At 41.4% G+C, this 13,465-nt stretch overlaps 2 protein-coding genes across 21 annotated transcripts in view; one reads left to right on the top strand and one right to left on the bottom strand.

Annotated features, from left to right (window-relative positions):
• The window catches only part of PKNOX2 (PBX/knotted 1 homeobox 2), a 321,964-nt gene extending 321,134 nt beyond the window's left edge, over positions 1 to 830 (bottom strand). Inside the window, exon 1 of the mRNA XM_058424449.1 lies at positions 13 to 830. The gene's annotated coding sequence lies outside the window, so the exon portion shown is untranslated. The remainder of the gene's footprint in view (positions 1 to 12) is intronic.
• Positions 831 to 1,178: 348 nt separating this feature from the next.
• TMEM218 (transmembrane protein 218) overlaps positions 1,179 to 13,465 on the top strand; it is a 27,836-nt gene continuing 15,549 nt past the window's right edge. For 5 of the 20 annotated variants that reach the window (XR_009215487.1, XR_009215488.1, XR_009215485.1 and 2 more), the window contains exons 1-2: positions 10,162 to 10,656; positions 11,490 to 11,592. Coding sequence is in view for 15 of the 20 variants with exons in the window: in XM_058446225.1 (XP_058302208.1) it covers positions 10,547 to 10,656; positions 11,272 to 11,349; positions 11,490 to 11,592 (291 nt within the window). In the remaining 5 variants the exon portion in view is untranslated. Of the gene's footprint in view, positions 1,267 to 1,297; positions 2,156 to 9,967; positions 10,141 to 10,161; positions 10,657 to 11,271; positions 11,350 to 11,489; positions 11,593 to 13,465 lie in introns of those variants that run through there. The other 15 variants (XM_058446217.1, XM_058446221.1, XM_058446220.1 and 12 more) reach the window with 15 other exon arrangements.

The raw sequence follows: 13,465 nt of genomic DNA, 5'->3' as shown, positions 1-13,465 counted from the left end.
ATCATTGCTTACTTTATGTGACTGCAAATGAAGACTTGAAAGTAGAATAAATTTGAGACGTGCAGTTGATGAAATTCAAGCATCTTTTTTTGGTTCATAAAGCTGTGATTCAGGAGAATTCCTTAAATCAGAAATTCAGTGCTCTAAGATTGAACAGTTTGCTTCATGATATTTCTGAATTTTGTTTAAGGTCAAAGGTTCAAACAGTGCAGCTCTCCAATTTGGTATTGATTATTGTTTGTTTTCCCTTCTTGATTCAGTGGTGGAGCACGCAGCCTCTGTCTTACTTCCTTTGGTTGTCCTGATTGATGCGTCTTTTGGTCTAACAGGCCATAGCCTCAAAGCAAAGTCATGGCAAGCTTTAGTTGGCAGTTAAGTAACAGCAGTCTGCCAGTAGCGTGGGCCAGCTCCAGTTCCAGCAGCCTGGAGGCAGAGGGTTTACTTGATGGACCCTGGGCCACTTCCCCAGTCTGTCCCGTGGGTAGAATGATCCTTGCCTTTGGCTGTTTTGCAAGGCTAATGGGAGAATTAAATGCCAAATAAAACAAGTCGAGATAAAGATAAATGAAGCGTGCCGTTATTACAACTGGCGCTTGTCCTCAGTTCCCTCCAGGAGGGTTGTTGGGGACACTTAATGACCGGGCCTGAGCTGACTTGTCCGCCACATCTTGCGCCCCACTCGAGCCGGTGGGTTGGGGAGTGAGATGTTCATCAGACTCCGGAAAAGGCACTGATGTCTAGGTGACTGTGCAGCTCTCTGGAGTTCGAGATCTGAGCTGCCTGGCCCTACTGCTTCGCTGCCTGGATGGGCAATCTCTGTGGTGACAGCGGGTGAGGCCGGAAGAAGCCTCTCTCTTCCGCCCAACAACCCGCCCTCAGGCTAGACTGACCAATGGCCCAATGAGTTACGGAGAGATGATGTGATTGACAGTGGAGGGGCGGGGGAGTGCAGCTCGGACCGCTCTACCCAACCGAACTGAGGTCGGTCCAAATGCCGACAGGCACTGACCAATCGGAGGGCGTAACGAAGGGTGACGAGCCAACCCACCGCGCTCGGCGTTGCCGGGAGCCGCGCTAGGCGTAAGCTAATGAGGAAGAAGTTGGCCGTTGAAAGAGCGACGCTGATTAGTGGATCTTAACTCACCTAAATGAAAGCCCACTTGTGATTCGTCCTAAGTAAACCAGAGCCCGGTGAGCTGGAACGGGCCAGAATCTGAGGTGTGAGTAGAGCCTGGGGGAGAGTGGATCCAGGTGAAGAGGGCAGAGGTGAGGAAAGCGGGGCGGCTGCGGGGAAGGGAGAAAAGTGGAGGGTCGGGCTGAGGTGGTTGGAAGAAGGCGTGGGCGGACGGCGGTGCACGGACCTCGCAGACAACCCTTACCGCTGATCTGGACCCGAGGCCCGGCTAATAAATACTTAATTGGAGGCAGAGAAGGAAGGACTGTTTTATGTTTCATGCTCTTAAGAAAAGGAAGTATCAGTGCCTGATTCAGATCTCTTATGACCGAGACCTTAATCCCTCTCCAGCTCCTGGGAGGTGGCCAGGTGCACATTCTGAAGACGAGACATGGGGGGCATTGTTTTCCTGTCGCCAGTTTGAATCTGCAACAGGGTTGGGGAGAAGCTGAGAGTTCAAGTGGGGTGTTCCCAGGCTGCAGTGCTGTGAGATGCAGAGAGCGGATAGACCGAGGCTCTGCAGCGCTTCCAACCTACAACACCGTCCAGGAGAGGGATGCAAGGAAGAGACCTAGGTTGTACTGATCCTCTTTTCTATCAACGTGTTAACAGCAGATGCTACATCGGTGGCATTTTGGGAGCTTGGCAACTGATTTTTTCCCCAGGCTTGCATTTTATCTAATTACAAAGTAGAGGCGTTATTCTAATATTTTAGAATTCAAAAGATAGTGAAGTGTTTAAAGTAGAAACATAAAAGTGTGAAAGTAACCCCCCAGTTATTTTTGAAGGTTTGGAAAACAGCTATAAAGCAAAGTGAAAAGGACTCTTCCAGAGGAGCACTTCACTCCTGTAACGCACTGTTTTCTGTTGATTTCAAGGGCTTGAGTCAGTGTGAAAATCGGGGGATAGGTGAGATATCTCCCTCCAGCAGCAGCACTTAGGCCACATTACCCTCTGAGGAATCCACATTTGTCTTAGATAGTAAGTCATCTTATAATGGCCGTTAGTATTCTCACTCATGATGATCAGCCTGGTGATGAGTACTGTATTTTTAATCCATATTTTTAACCCCTGTGCAGGGATCAGTCCATTTATTCCTCTCTATTTTCTCTGACAGCTGGATGAAAGGGTATGTAGAAACAACCATTAATTAAATGAACACACACATCTAAAAGGTTTTGGACAAACTCTTTCAGAGAAAAACCTCACAGCATTGAGCACAGAAGGAAAACCTTGGCCCTATAGTTGCTCTTGTTGTCAGCTGCTGAACTGTTCAAATTTAAATTATTTTTTTCCACTCCAATCTACCTGCTTTAAATGCCACAGACATTAAGTAAATGGACTTACCCTTGAAATCGGGTTGGCCAAGCCATCACTTCTCAAAGAAGGTTTAATGACGGCGTGAACCCGTTTTTATATTTTATTGTTTGTACTCAATAACAATAATTTAGCTATTCTAATATGAGAAATTATCACAGATATTATTCTCACATTTAAATAAGATAAAAATGACTAGATGTTCTCTCTTCCCCTATAGCAGCACTCTATACTATACCCAGCCCTTCTTTTCTATGCTTAGTAAGAAAATGTATAGTTTGCTTATAAAATTATGAGCTCCATTCTTAAAAGAGCTTGGGAATATTTATTTATTACTTTAAAGCCATACCATATATAAATCCAATGTCTCACGAACTCTTAATCTACTAAGGGGGATTGAAGGGCAACATTTCTAATGGTGCCAGCCAGCTTCAACTACCGTTTGCCCTCTATTCTGTTAGAGTTGGTCCAAGTCTTCTAGGTTATTTGTGTAATATCCAGAATAGCACAAATTAAATTTAAATAGTTGTTTTCTTAAGGGCAGTACCATCAGCTCAGTCAACTAAGTGAGAAACTTGTGTCATTTCTAACACCTTCTCCCTTGACACAGCTGACCGGAGTTCAGACCCTCATCATCTCTTATCTGGAGAATTGCAATAGTTTCCTAACTGGTCACCCAATTCATATACATCCTGCTGCCCATTACCTTTTTAAAAATTAAAAATTATCGCGAAAAATTTAAAAACAGAAAGTAGCACATTGGGTAGTATAATATCTATGTTCCACCAATCAGATTAATAAATATTAACATTTTGGCACACCAGCTCAAGTTTTTTATTTTAAATAAATAAAACATCACAGATTTAGTTCAGATCCCTTTTATTTCCACTCCCAACCCCGTTCCCTTTCCTTTCTCCCTCTCCAGAGGCAAATAGTCTTTTGAAATTGTCATATATCATTTATGCCCATGTTTTATACTTTTGCTGTATATATGTTCGTCAGAAACTATATATTACTGTTTAGATTGTATTTAATTTTAAAAATACAAGTAGTGTCATACTGTGGGTTCCATTTTGCAACTTGTTTTTGTCACTCAACATTGTTTTTGATATATATTCACATCAATACATACAGATCAATTTCATTCATTTTAAGTATTCATTATGAGTATATAATATTGTATCTGTTCCCTGATTGATGGACATTTAGGTTTTTTCCTGATGTTTTGCTATTGTAAACAAAACTGCAATAAACACCTTGTACATGTCTCTTTATGCAAGAGTTTTTCTAGAACAGTGGTTCCCCAAAGAGATGTTGCTGCCCCTTTTAGGGTGTTTTGGAATTTGTGAAGATGTATTTTGTTATTCTTTGATTGGAGGCACTACTGGGGTTTACAGATCAGAACTGTGGATACTGGATGTTCTGTAATGTATGGGACAGTCCTCACAACGAAGAATTGTCCTGCATCCTGTGCAACTTTTGAGTATCCCACAGGATACTCATTTATAATTATCTGAGTCTACAGCCTAACTCCGGTTTTTGTATAAACATAATGTATTTTTTGGCACAGTTTAATATAGTAAAATTTCCAAGAATGCAACTCTAATGTAAATCTGAGGAAAATTATACTTATTTGTGGTTTGGAACTTTAACAAGAGTTGTTCATCACTCTAGCAAATCACATAACTGAAGGCAGCACAGCTCGTGGTATTTGAGTTGCCAGAACAACACACCTGCATAGTCTGCATTTGAAGCTTTTGCGTTCGTGGTGATTCTAAGTTTAGGTGCGAGCATCTGACTACTGTACTTCATTATGTATTCTAGTGTAGTCAGCCTGAACATTTGTATATTTAAACATATGCTATTTCATTACGAATTACTTTCCACTTAAAATCGACTTCTGTATATCATATAGAGATCTAGTTTTATTATTTTCCTATTGGAGAATCGTTTGTCCCAACACTATCTATGAAGGTCTTTACCCACTGAGTCATAAAGCCAACTCTGTGCTGTAGGAAGTTCTCACAAATGCATGGATCTGTTTCTGGGTTCTCGATTTTATACCACTGGGCCATGTGTTTTTGTGCCACTATCACACTGTTTTAATTACTTTGGTTTTTTAATGTGTCTTGCGGCAGTTGGTAACAAGAAAGGCAAGTTGCCATCCTAGTTCTCAAAATTGTTTTGGCTATTCTTGGGTTTTTGCTCTTCCATATGAATTTAGGATCCGTTTTCAAGTTCCACAAAAAATTGTTTTTAGACTTTGGTTAGAATTGCATTGAATTTATAGGTTAGGGAAAATTGAGATTTTTTAATTGAACCATACCATCCGGGAACACAGGTTATTCTCTGTTCAGGTCTGCTTTATTTCTCTATTCAGGTCTCTCTCTCTCTTTTTTTTTGTCTTTGAATAAAGTTTTATAATTTTAGCTATACAAATCTTACTCATCTTTTGTTATATTCATATTTATGCAGATATATATATATCCACATCTTTTTGTTATGAAAGTTTCAAATATATTCAGAAGTATAGAAAATAGGATAGCAAACATCTACACACTCATCACCCAGCTTCAACAGCTAGCTCATGACCAGTCTTGTTTCATGTCAGCCCCTTCACCTCCTTTCACTCAGATAATAGAAAGCTCCTAGAAACCCTTTTCTGTTATCTGTAATGTGCTACATGTGTGTATGCATATATCTTTATCATAAATAATCTTTTAACAATATAATAATACCATCTTTTTCAATAATGTTGTTTCACTGAAAATACAAACAGTAATTTCCTAATATTATCAAATATCTGGATATTCTTCAGATTTCCCCAATCATTTCATAAAAGGGTTTTGCAATGCTTTGTTTGAATCAGCACCAAATAAGGGTCCATATACTATACTTGGCTGATACATCTCTTAATATTCTTTCTGTAAAGTAAACATTTTAGTGAAGGGTAATACACATACAGAAAAGTATATAAATCCTAAGTGCATGGTTAGATACAACATCACTGTATGAACAAAGCCAGGTGACCATACCCAGATCAAGAAACAGAATTTTATCAGTATCTCCCTGAACCTCCTACAGTCACTATGTTTCACAAGCCAACCATACCCCTGACCTCTAGCCCCTAAAATTAGTTTGACCTGTTTTGAACATTATATAAATGGAATCATATACTATGAACTCTTTAGCCTCTAGCTTTTTTTCATTCAATATTTGTGAAATTCATCCACATTGTTGAGTATAGTTGTAGTGTGTTCTTTCTTATTGCTTTATACTATTCTCATTGCTTTATACTACATAATGCTTTATACACTGTATGAATGAATAGATTGTAGAGTACTATATCCACTCGGTAGATATTTGGATTGTTTAAGGTTTTAGCTGTTTCAAGTAGGGCTGCAATGTCTTTTGTTTGAACTTAGGTGTGCATTTCTGTTGGGAATACATCTAAGAATAGAAGAGCTGGATGTAGGGTGCATTTATATTTAGCTTTATTAGATACTGTCAATAGTCTCCGAAGCAGTGGTTAACAAATTATGGCCCTTGCCAGCTGTATATGCGGGTTCCAGTTACTCCACATCTTTGTCAACGCTTGGTGTTGTCTGTCGTTTCATGTTAGCCATCTGGTGGGTATATGAAGGTACTGAATTTGGTTTTCATTTGCAATTTCTGGATGACTAATGAAGTTGAGCACCTTTTTACATATTTATTCTCATTCAGGTATCCTCTTTCTCAAGTGTTTATTCTTTTTTATCTGCTTGATCTATCAGTTTCTGAGACATATATTAAAATCTCCCACTAAATTAGTGGTTTTATCCATTTATTGTAGTACTTCTGTCAGTTTTGGCTTTATGTATTTGGAGGTTTTGTTGTTAGGTTCACATTTGTTTCAGGTTGTATCTTTTTACTGAATTGTTCCTTTTGTCACTGTTCTTATTAATATTTTTCAGAGCTTTACATCTATTTTGCTTGGTACTAATATTGCTTCAGTAGCTTATATTTTATTTTGTTTCACTTGTTTTTTTTCAACTGTGCCTTAAAAAACAAAAACAAAAACAAAAACAAAAAAACATAAAATTTCCTGTCTTAACCATTTTTAAGAGTGCAGATCAGCAGTGTTAAGTATATTCACAGTGTTGTGAAACAGAGCTCCAGAATGTTTTCATCTTGCAAAACTGAAAACTCTATACTCATTCACCATCTCCCTATTCCCTCCTTCCCTGGTTTTTGTCTTGTTAATATTTGCTTTGCATGTCTTTCTCAATCTCTTTATTTTCAGCCTCTCATTATACTTTCTGTAGAGCCTTTGTACACAGCTATTTTAAAAAAGAAAAATCTAAGAGAATTTCTTTTAGTAGTCAAATATAATGTTTCCATGTACTATGATTACTGTTGTATTTGGGTTTATTTTTACAAACTTATTTTGTATTTTCCATTTTCCTTGCTTATTCTTTGTTCTGCTACCTACCTCACTCCAACTGACCCTTGCCCCACTTTCTGTTTTCTTTATTTTTTTTTCACTTTACTAGTATAGAAGCTATTTTTTCTATTTCTGTTGCTTGCTGTTTACCTATATGTTTTTTTAACTTGTGTACTTAGCTTAAAAAAGTATACCTCCTCCAAAACAAAATAACTGTAGAATGCTTTAACTTTGAACTATCTTTTTCCATCTACCATATAACTGTTGAGTAATATTTAGTTCTGCTGATTTTTAACCCCTCAGAAATTGTCATTATTACAGAAATCTTTACTGTCAATATTTCTTGGTATTTTTCTCACCATGCTTCCTATATCTCATACCTCCTTTCTTGGTTCATTTTCCTTCTTGCTGAAGTATGCCTCTGAGTAGCTCTTTCACTGAGGATCCATGAGAGGTGTACTACATTTCACCCTTTGTATGTCTGAAAACATCTTTATTTTACACTTACTCTTGAGGGAGTCTTGCATTCCAGCCTGTGGGTTTAGTTTTGTCTCTGCTGGGACCCAGTGGGTTCTCACTTTTAGTCTAGTTTTCATGTTAATCTTTCTATTTGGGATTCCCATATCACATTGGTAGTACTGAATCTCACACATGGATATGATGTGAGGTGGGGATTCAGATTTCTCTTGGGCTGTTGTTTTTTGACCTGTGGCCTGAAGCACTCAGCCAGCTTTCTTCCAACTAAGTCAGTAGCAAATTGTTTAGACCCTATTTCAAAAACTGGTCAGCCCTGTGAGGGCCCAGCTTTCTGCATTGTTCTCATTGCTAGTTCTTTGCCATCATGGGCTTGAGACCTTATCTGCCCTGAAGAGAATCACCCTGAAGGTCTGTATCAGGCACCAGTACCCTCATAGACTTTTAGGCTCAGCTCAGGCCTTGAGTTACATTTTTTTATAGCACTTAATGATTTTTCTTTATTGCTTTCGAGCTCTGCTATGTACTAAATTCTTCTTGTTCTATTTTATTGAACATTTCTGTGTTTGCTGTTTGTTATATGAGGCACTTCCTTTGTTAACTTCCATCCAGCATATTGACCAGAGGTTACAGTCATCTTTCTGAAACTCCATATGATCCTTTCACTCCCTTACCTGATGTTTGTGGACTTGTTAGCACTGTGTCATTTATTCCTCCCACAGATACTTGTGCATAATCTCTGTGCTAAGAACTGGGGTTACCACAGTGAGAAAGATACCAGGTCTCTGCCTTCGTGGAGTTTACTATTCTAGTTGGAGAGACAGAAAATAAACTTGTAAACAAATAAATGAGAATATTAACTAGTTTTGTGAAAAGTACTCTGAAGGAAATAGAGTGATGGAGAGTCAGTGTTTGAGGGGTTACTTTAGAGAAGATACTCAGGGAAGACCTCACTGAAGAGTGACATTTAAGCAGAAATCAGAAGGCTGAGGAAAGCCAGTCCTACGAATAGTAGCAGGAGTGCTTGGGGTTGAGGGCTAGTTCCAGGCAGTGGAAACCAAGTACAAAGACCCAGAGATGGGGAAACCCCAGTCATGTTAGAGTGACCAAGATGACGCCCATGTGGCCCTAATGAGGGCAGACTGCTGCCCAGAGAAGTCAGGCATGTAGGTGGGCCGCAGGTCCCATCTCCCCTCACTCTGTCATCTTTTCACTCTGATTCTTTCCTCAACATGCCTGTGTGGAGTACTTCCTTTGTAAAGCTCCTCTCACTATTGCAGTTCCCACTGCCCTTCACTTTTACTGTTAATCAGAATGTAATATGGACACTTGTTTTCAGGACAATGTTCTCCAATAGACCTTGAGCTTCTGTCAGAAGATATCTTATTCACCTTTGGCATCCCCAGCTTATAGCACAGTGCTTTACATGGCGGGCACATCATAAATGTTGAGTCAATAAATGTATTTTTTTTTAGCAGTTCATGCTTAGACCCTCCTTTCCAATAACTTTATAACTTCTCATAGCTAATATTTTCATGGTATTTAAACCATGAGGGTAAAGAAAATCAGCAACCCAGAGGAATGTGTTTGCTTAAGACTTGTCTCCGATGCTGAAAAGGAAAACCAGGAGAGGTAGTGTGGTGTGCTGTTCCTCAGCTGTGAGTTGAATGGTGGTCCCCAAAAATATATGTCCACATCCTCACCCCTGGAATCTGTGACCGTGACCTTGTTTGACAAAAGGGTCTTTGCAGATTTAATTAAGTCAAGCATCTCAAGATAATACTAGATTCTTTGTACAGACCCTAAATCCAATGACAAGTACCCTTATAAGAAACAGAAAAGGTGAAGACAGACACAGGAGAATGCCATGGGAAGATGGAGGCAGAGACCAGAGTTGTGAGTTAAAAGCCAATGAATGGTGCCTGGAGCTACCAGAAGCTGGAAGAGGCAGGGAAGGATTATCCCCTAGAGCAGCCATCCCCAATCTTTTTGGCACCAGGGACTGGTTTCATGGAAAACAATTTTTCCACAGGGGGATGCAGGGGGGTGGTTTCACGATGAAACTGTTCCACCTCAGATCTTCAGGCATTAGATTCTCATAAGGAGCCTGCAACTTAGATGCTTTGCACTTGCAGTTCACAATAGGGTTCGTGCTCCTATGAGAACCTAATGCCGCCACCACTAATACGACAGGAGGCGAAGCTCAGGCGGTAACACTGGCTTGCCTGCTGCTCACCTCCTGCTGTGCGGCCCATTTCCTAAAAGGCCATGGACCAGTACCAGTCCATGGCCCAGGGGTTGGGGACCCCTGCCCTAGAGCCTTTGGAGGGAGTACAGCCCTGCTGACACCTTTATTTTGGATTGCTGGCCTGTGAGAAAATAAATTTCTATTTTGAGCCGCTAATTAGGAAACTAATAGATACCCCATCGCGCTTATATCTCACTTACCTATTCTGTAACATGGCTATAGTAATACGTTTCTCAGAAGCTTCATGCCGGGATTAAATCAGATATGTTTGTACGGCACTTAGCACACAGTAAATGTTCAAAAATAGTGATGGCTGTTCCTCTTCTTTAAGGACTGAGAGTTTTCGTCCTCTTGAATAAGAACTCAACAATAGAGTGGGAACTTTCTGTCTTGTGATCGATTGCCTGGTGAGTCAAAGCTCACACCATGGATTTAACCTGAGAGCTTCAACTTCTGCTTTGGCCCTGGAGTTCCCATGCCCTGCTGTCTTCTACCAGTTCCTAGGTAGGGTTTTGTATCAAGAGAGGGTTCAGCTTTCTCCCGTGGGCTGGGGGAAGAGGTCAAAGTAGAACTCGGGTACCAAATTTGAAGGGAAACACTCAGAAAAAACCTTGGAGAGCAGAGCAGAAAACACCCTCTCAGTCCCCACCAAAGAGAAAAGCTTTGGCTTCTAAATTTCCAGTTTCCATTAAGGGACTCTGGGACTGGACATTTCTGAAAATTAATGACCTGTACTGAGTAATCCTCCTAACACACTGATCATCAAAAAATAACCTGTAATGAGTTTAGGCTTTCTGTATTTGTCTGAATGCCTTCATGGGAGTGTGCGGCAGGAAGGCGGCGCTGGAGCACAGAGGACACTTGATCGTGTGGCGCGCAGGGCGGGGGGCCGCCGCTGCCTCCCCACGGGATGGCTGGCACTGTGCTCGGAGTCGGTGCGGGCGTGTTCACCTTAGCCCTGCTCTGGGTGGCAGTGCTGCTGCTGTGTGTGCTGCTGTCCAGAGCCTCCGGGGTGGTGAGGTAAGGCATTCTTTCCAACTGGGAGTCCTAGGTAAAGCAATTAGAGACAAAATCGCTGATGCTCACTAAACATTTAGAATTTAAGAGATCAGTTTTGTAATCACTGGCAGTTTGAATGAGTTGCATTTTAACCTCTTTTTATAAACACGAACTGTGTTATTTATGCTCTGGAGCAGAGATGGGAGGAGAAGGAAGTGTTCTTGAGTTCTAACGGGCAAGAAATTCTGCTTTCACTGCTTATTGAATTTCTCAAGGTTGTACGTGTATGTGTTTATGAATTGTCCAGATTTATGGCAGAGGCTTGGTCCAGTCCCCGAGGCTCTAGCCCTGGGCCCAGGAAAATGAAAGCAACAATGAAAGCAACATTTGATGAGTTGGGCCTGCTTTCTCTATCAGGCGTTGCCTTCAGAACAGGGTTAGGCCACAAACCGACTCTGAAAACACTATAGAGTTGCACTCTGGCAAGATAGTGTTAGTACGAAGCAGAGAGAGGTAGAATTTTCTAAAGTCTTTTGTTCTAAAAACAACAGAAGTGGAGGTGGAGAGGGGATGCTTTGGTTTTTCTTGATTATGACTTTGATAGTAAAAATAAAAACTACACATTTCCATTCTTAGGAATTGGGAATTACCAAGAATAAATGGGAATGCACCCAGCTGGTACCTGTCTAGGAAGAAGGACTTTGGGATGAAGAGGTTGTTGACAGCAGGCTTCTGGACATTGTTAAGGGACTGAAACATAGAATATTGGCTCCAAGGAAGAGACTGTCCAGACCTAACTGAGCAGAGAAGAAATTGTAAACAGTGATTTTAATAATTTGTCTTTTTGACCCCAGGTTCTCTGTCATTTTTTTATTCTTCGGTGCTGTGATCATCACATCAGTTCTGTTGCTTTTCCCACGAGCTGGTGAATTCCCAGCCCCAGAGGTGGAAGTTAAGGTAAAGCTGTTGGTTTCGTTTTGCCTCCTGAGCTGTGATTCTTATTTCTCTTGGTCTGCACATCCATCCTGCCCTTGATGTTCCCTGACATCGGGTTGCCCGAGATGTCAGAATTGTAAAGTTCAACCAATGACGGGAAAAGTTCAGAGGGAGTTTTAAGTTTCCCTGCCCCTTCACTCAGGAAAAGAATCTTACTCTGAATTCCATCTACAACCCCACCAGGCAGTTATTTGCCTGATTTGGTCTCATCTTCAGTTTGCATCAAGTTGAAAACAGCCTGTTGGAAAGCCACCTCGTACCATGGGGACAGAAAAAAAAGAAAATGAAATAGGGATAGTCACAGGCCTGCACCCGAGATGAAGTGTTCCCATTCCTGGCAGCCTGGGCTCCTAACCACAGATCCTGGGCTGAAATTGATGTGGTGCCCTGAGGGTGCTGAGGACATGCTTCTCCAACTGCATGTGCTAGAATTTTCCTCACAGTCTTCTGGGAGTTCTTTGGTCCTCCTGCCTGGGACCATACCTGCCAGCACCCACATCTTTAAATGGATTTTTATCATCTCTCTCAGAATCCTTCTCTGGAGTTCTTTACCATGGCTTTACCATGCATGGCTGGTCTCAGACCCATGGGACCTTGACAATGGCATTGACCTCTTCTGTCCCATTACTCCTTCTCACAGCTTTCCTCTCAACCTTCATTTTGATGGTTTAAGTGATAGTCATGAAAATAGCTAACATTCTTTAAGGGATTTCTGTGTGCCAGGTCCTGTGCCAAACACTTTGTTTGCACTGTCTCATTTAAACCTCAGGACAGCCCCAAGTAGTATGACATAGCTACCATTATTATCCCCATTTTATAGGTAAGAACACTGAGTCTGTCAGAGGTTAAGGTAACTTGCCCAAGGTCACATAGCAAGAGGCAGAACAGGGATTCAAGCTGAGGTCCGTCTTCGAAATCTTCATTGTTGAGAACTTAGCAGAATATCCAGGGCAGTCCTAGAGAGCTCATGGGTTAGCATTTTGACACTAGACAACAACAGTACACAAGATTATACGTGTAACTTTTGAACTAAAATTGACACTGTAGGATTAACTATGGCAAGAGGAAGGAAATTAAACTCCAAGGGAAATAGTAGTTACCACATACACTTAAGGAATTATTTCCATGGGCACCAGTTTGTTGTCAATATTTGGAAAACATTCTGGAGGTGTGGGTACCACGTGTGAGCCAGGGGCAAATTCCCACCTCACTTATCTTTTTTTTGAGACAGTCTCACTCTGTCAGCCAGGCTGGAGTGCAGTGGCATGATCTTAGCACACTGCAACCTCCGTCTCCTGGGCTCAAGCAATTCTCCTACCTCAGCCTCCTGAATAGCTGAGATTATAGGCATGTGCCACCACACCCAGCTAATTTTTGTATTTTTGGTAGAGATAGGGTTTCACCATGTTGCCCAGGCTGGTCTCGAACTGCTGACCTCAGGTGATACACTCGCCTCAGCCTCCCAAAGTGCTGGGATTACAGACGTGAGCCACCGCACCCGGCTGCTTTCCGTGTCTTTTAAGGGGAAGAGTGATGTGGGCTGCCACATTTCTGGATGTTGCAGATGTAAACATTGGGAGAAGGGCACAGGGTAAACACATTTTTGAAATCAATCCCTCGATTGTCTGTCATATGAGTTTCAGACCCAGGAGACAAGAATGGGGTTTGAGCAAAATACTTTTGTCAGCATGGCCGGCAGAATTGGAGTTCTCATTTTCAGGTTTTGAGAGCTGGCCTCTGCAGCAGCCTGGCTCAATGCTGTATCAATAATACATGGCCTGGGCCTTCTGCACCCAAGGCCTGCTAATTGGCTAATTAAAAGTGAAACGTGTCG

This window comes from Hylobates moloch, unplaced genomic scaffold (assembly GCF_009828535.3).
Source record: "Hylobates moloch isolate HMO894 unplaced genomic scaffold, HMol_V3 SCAFFOLD_11, whole genome shotgun sequence".
Lineage (NCBI taxonomy): Eukaryota > Metazoa > Chordata > Mammalia > Primates > Hylobatidae > Hylobates > Hylobates moloch.
This window is presented reverse-complemented; position numbering and strand designations above follow the sequence as displayed.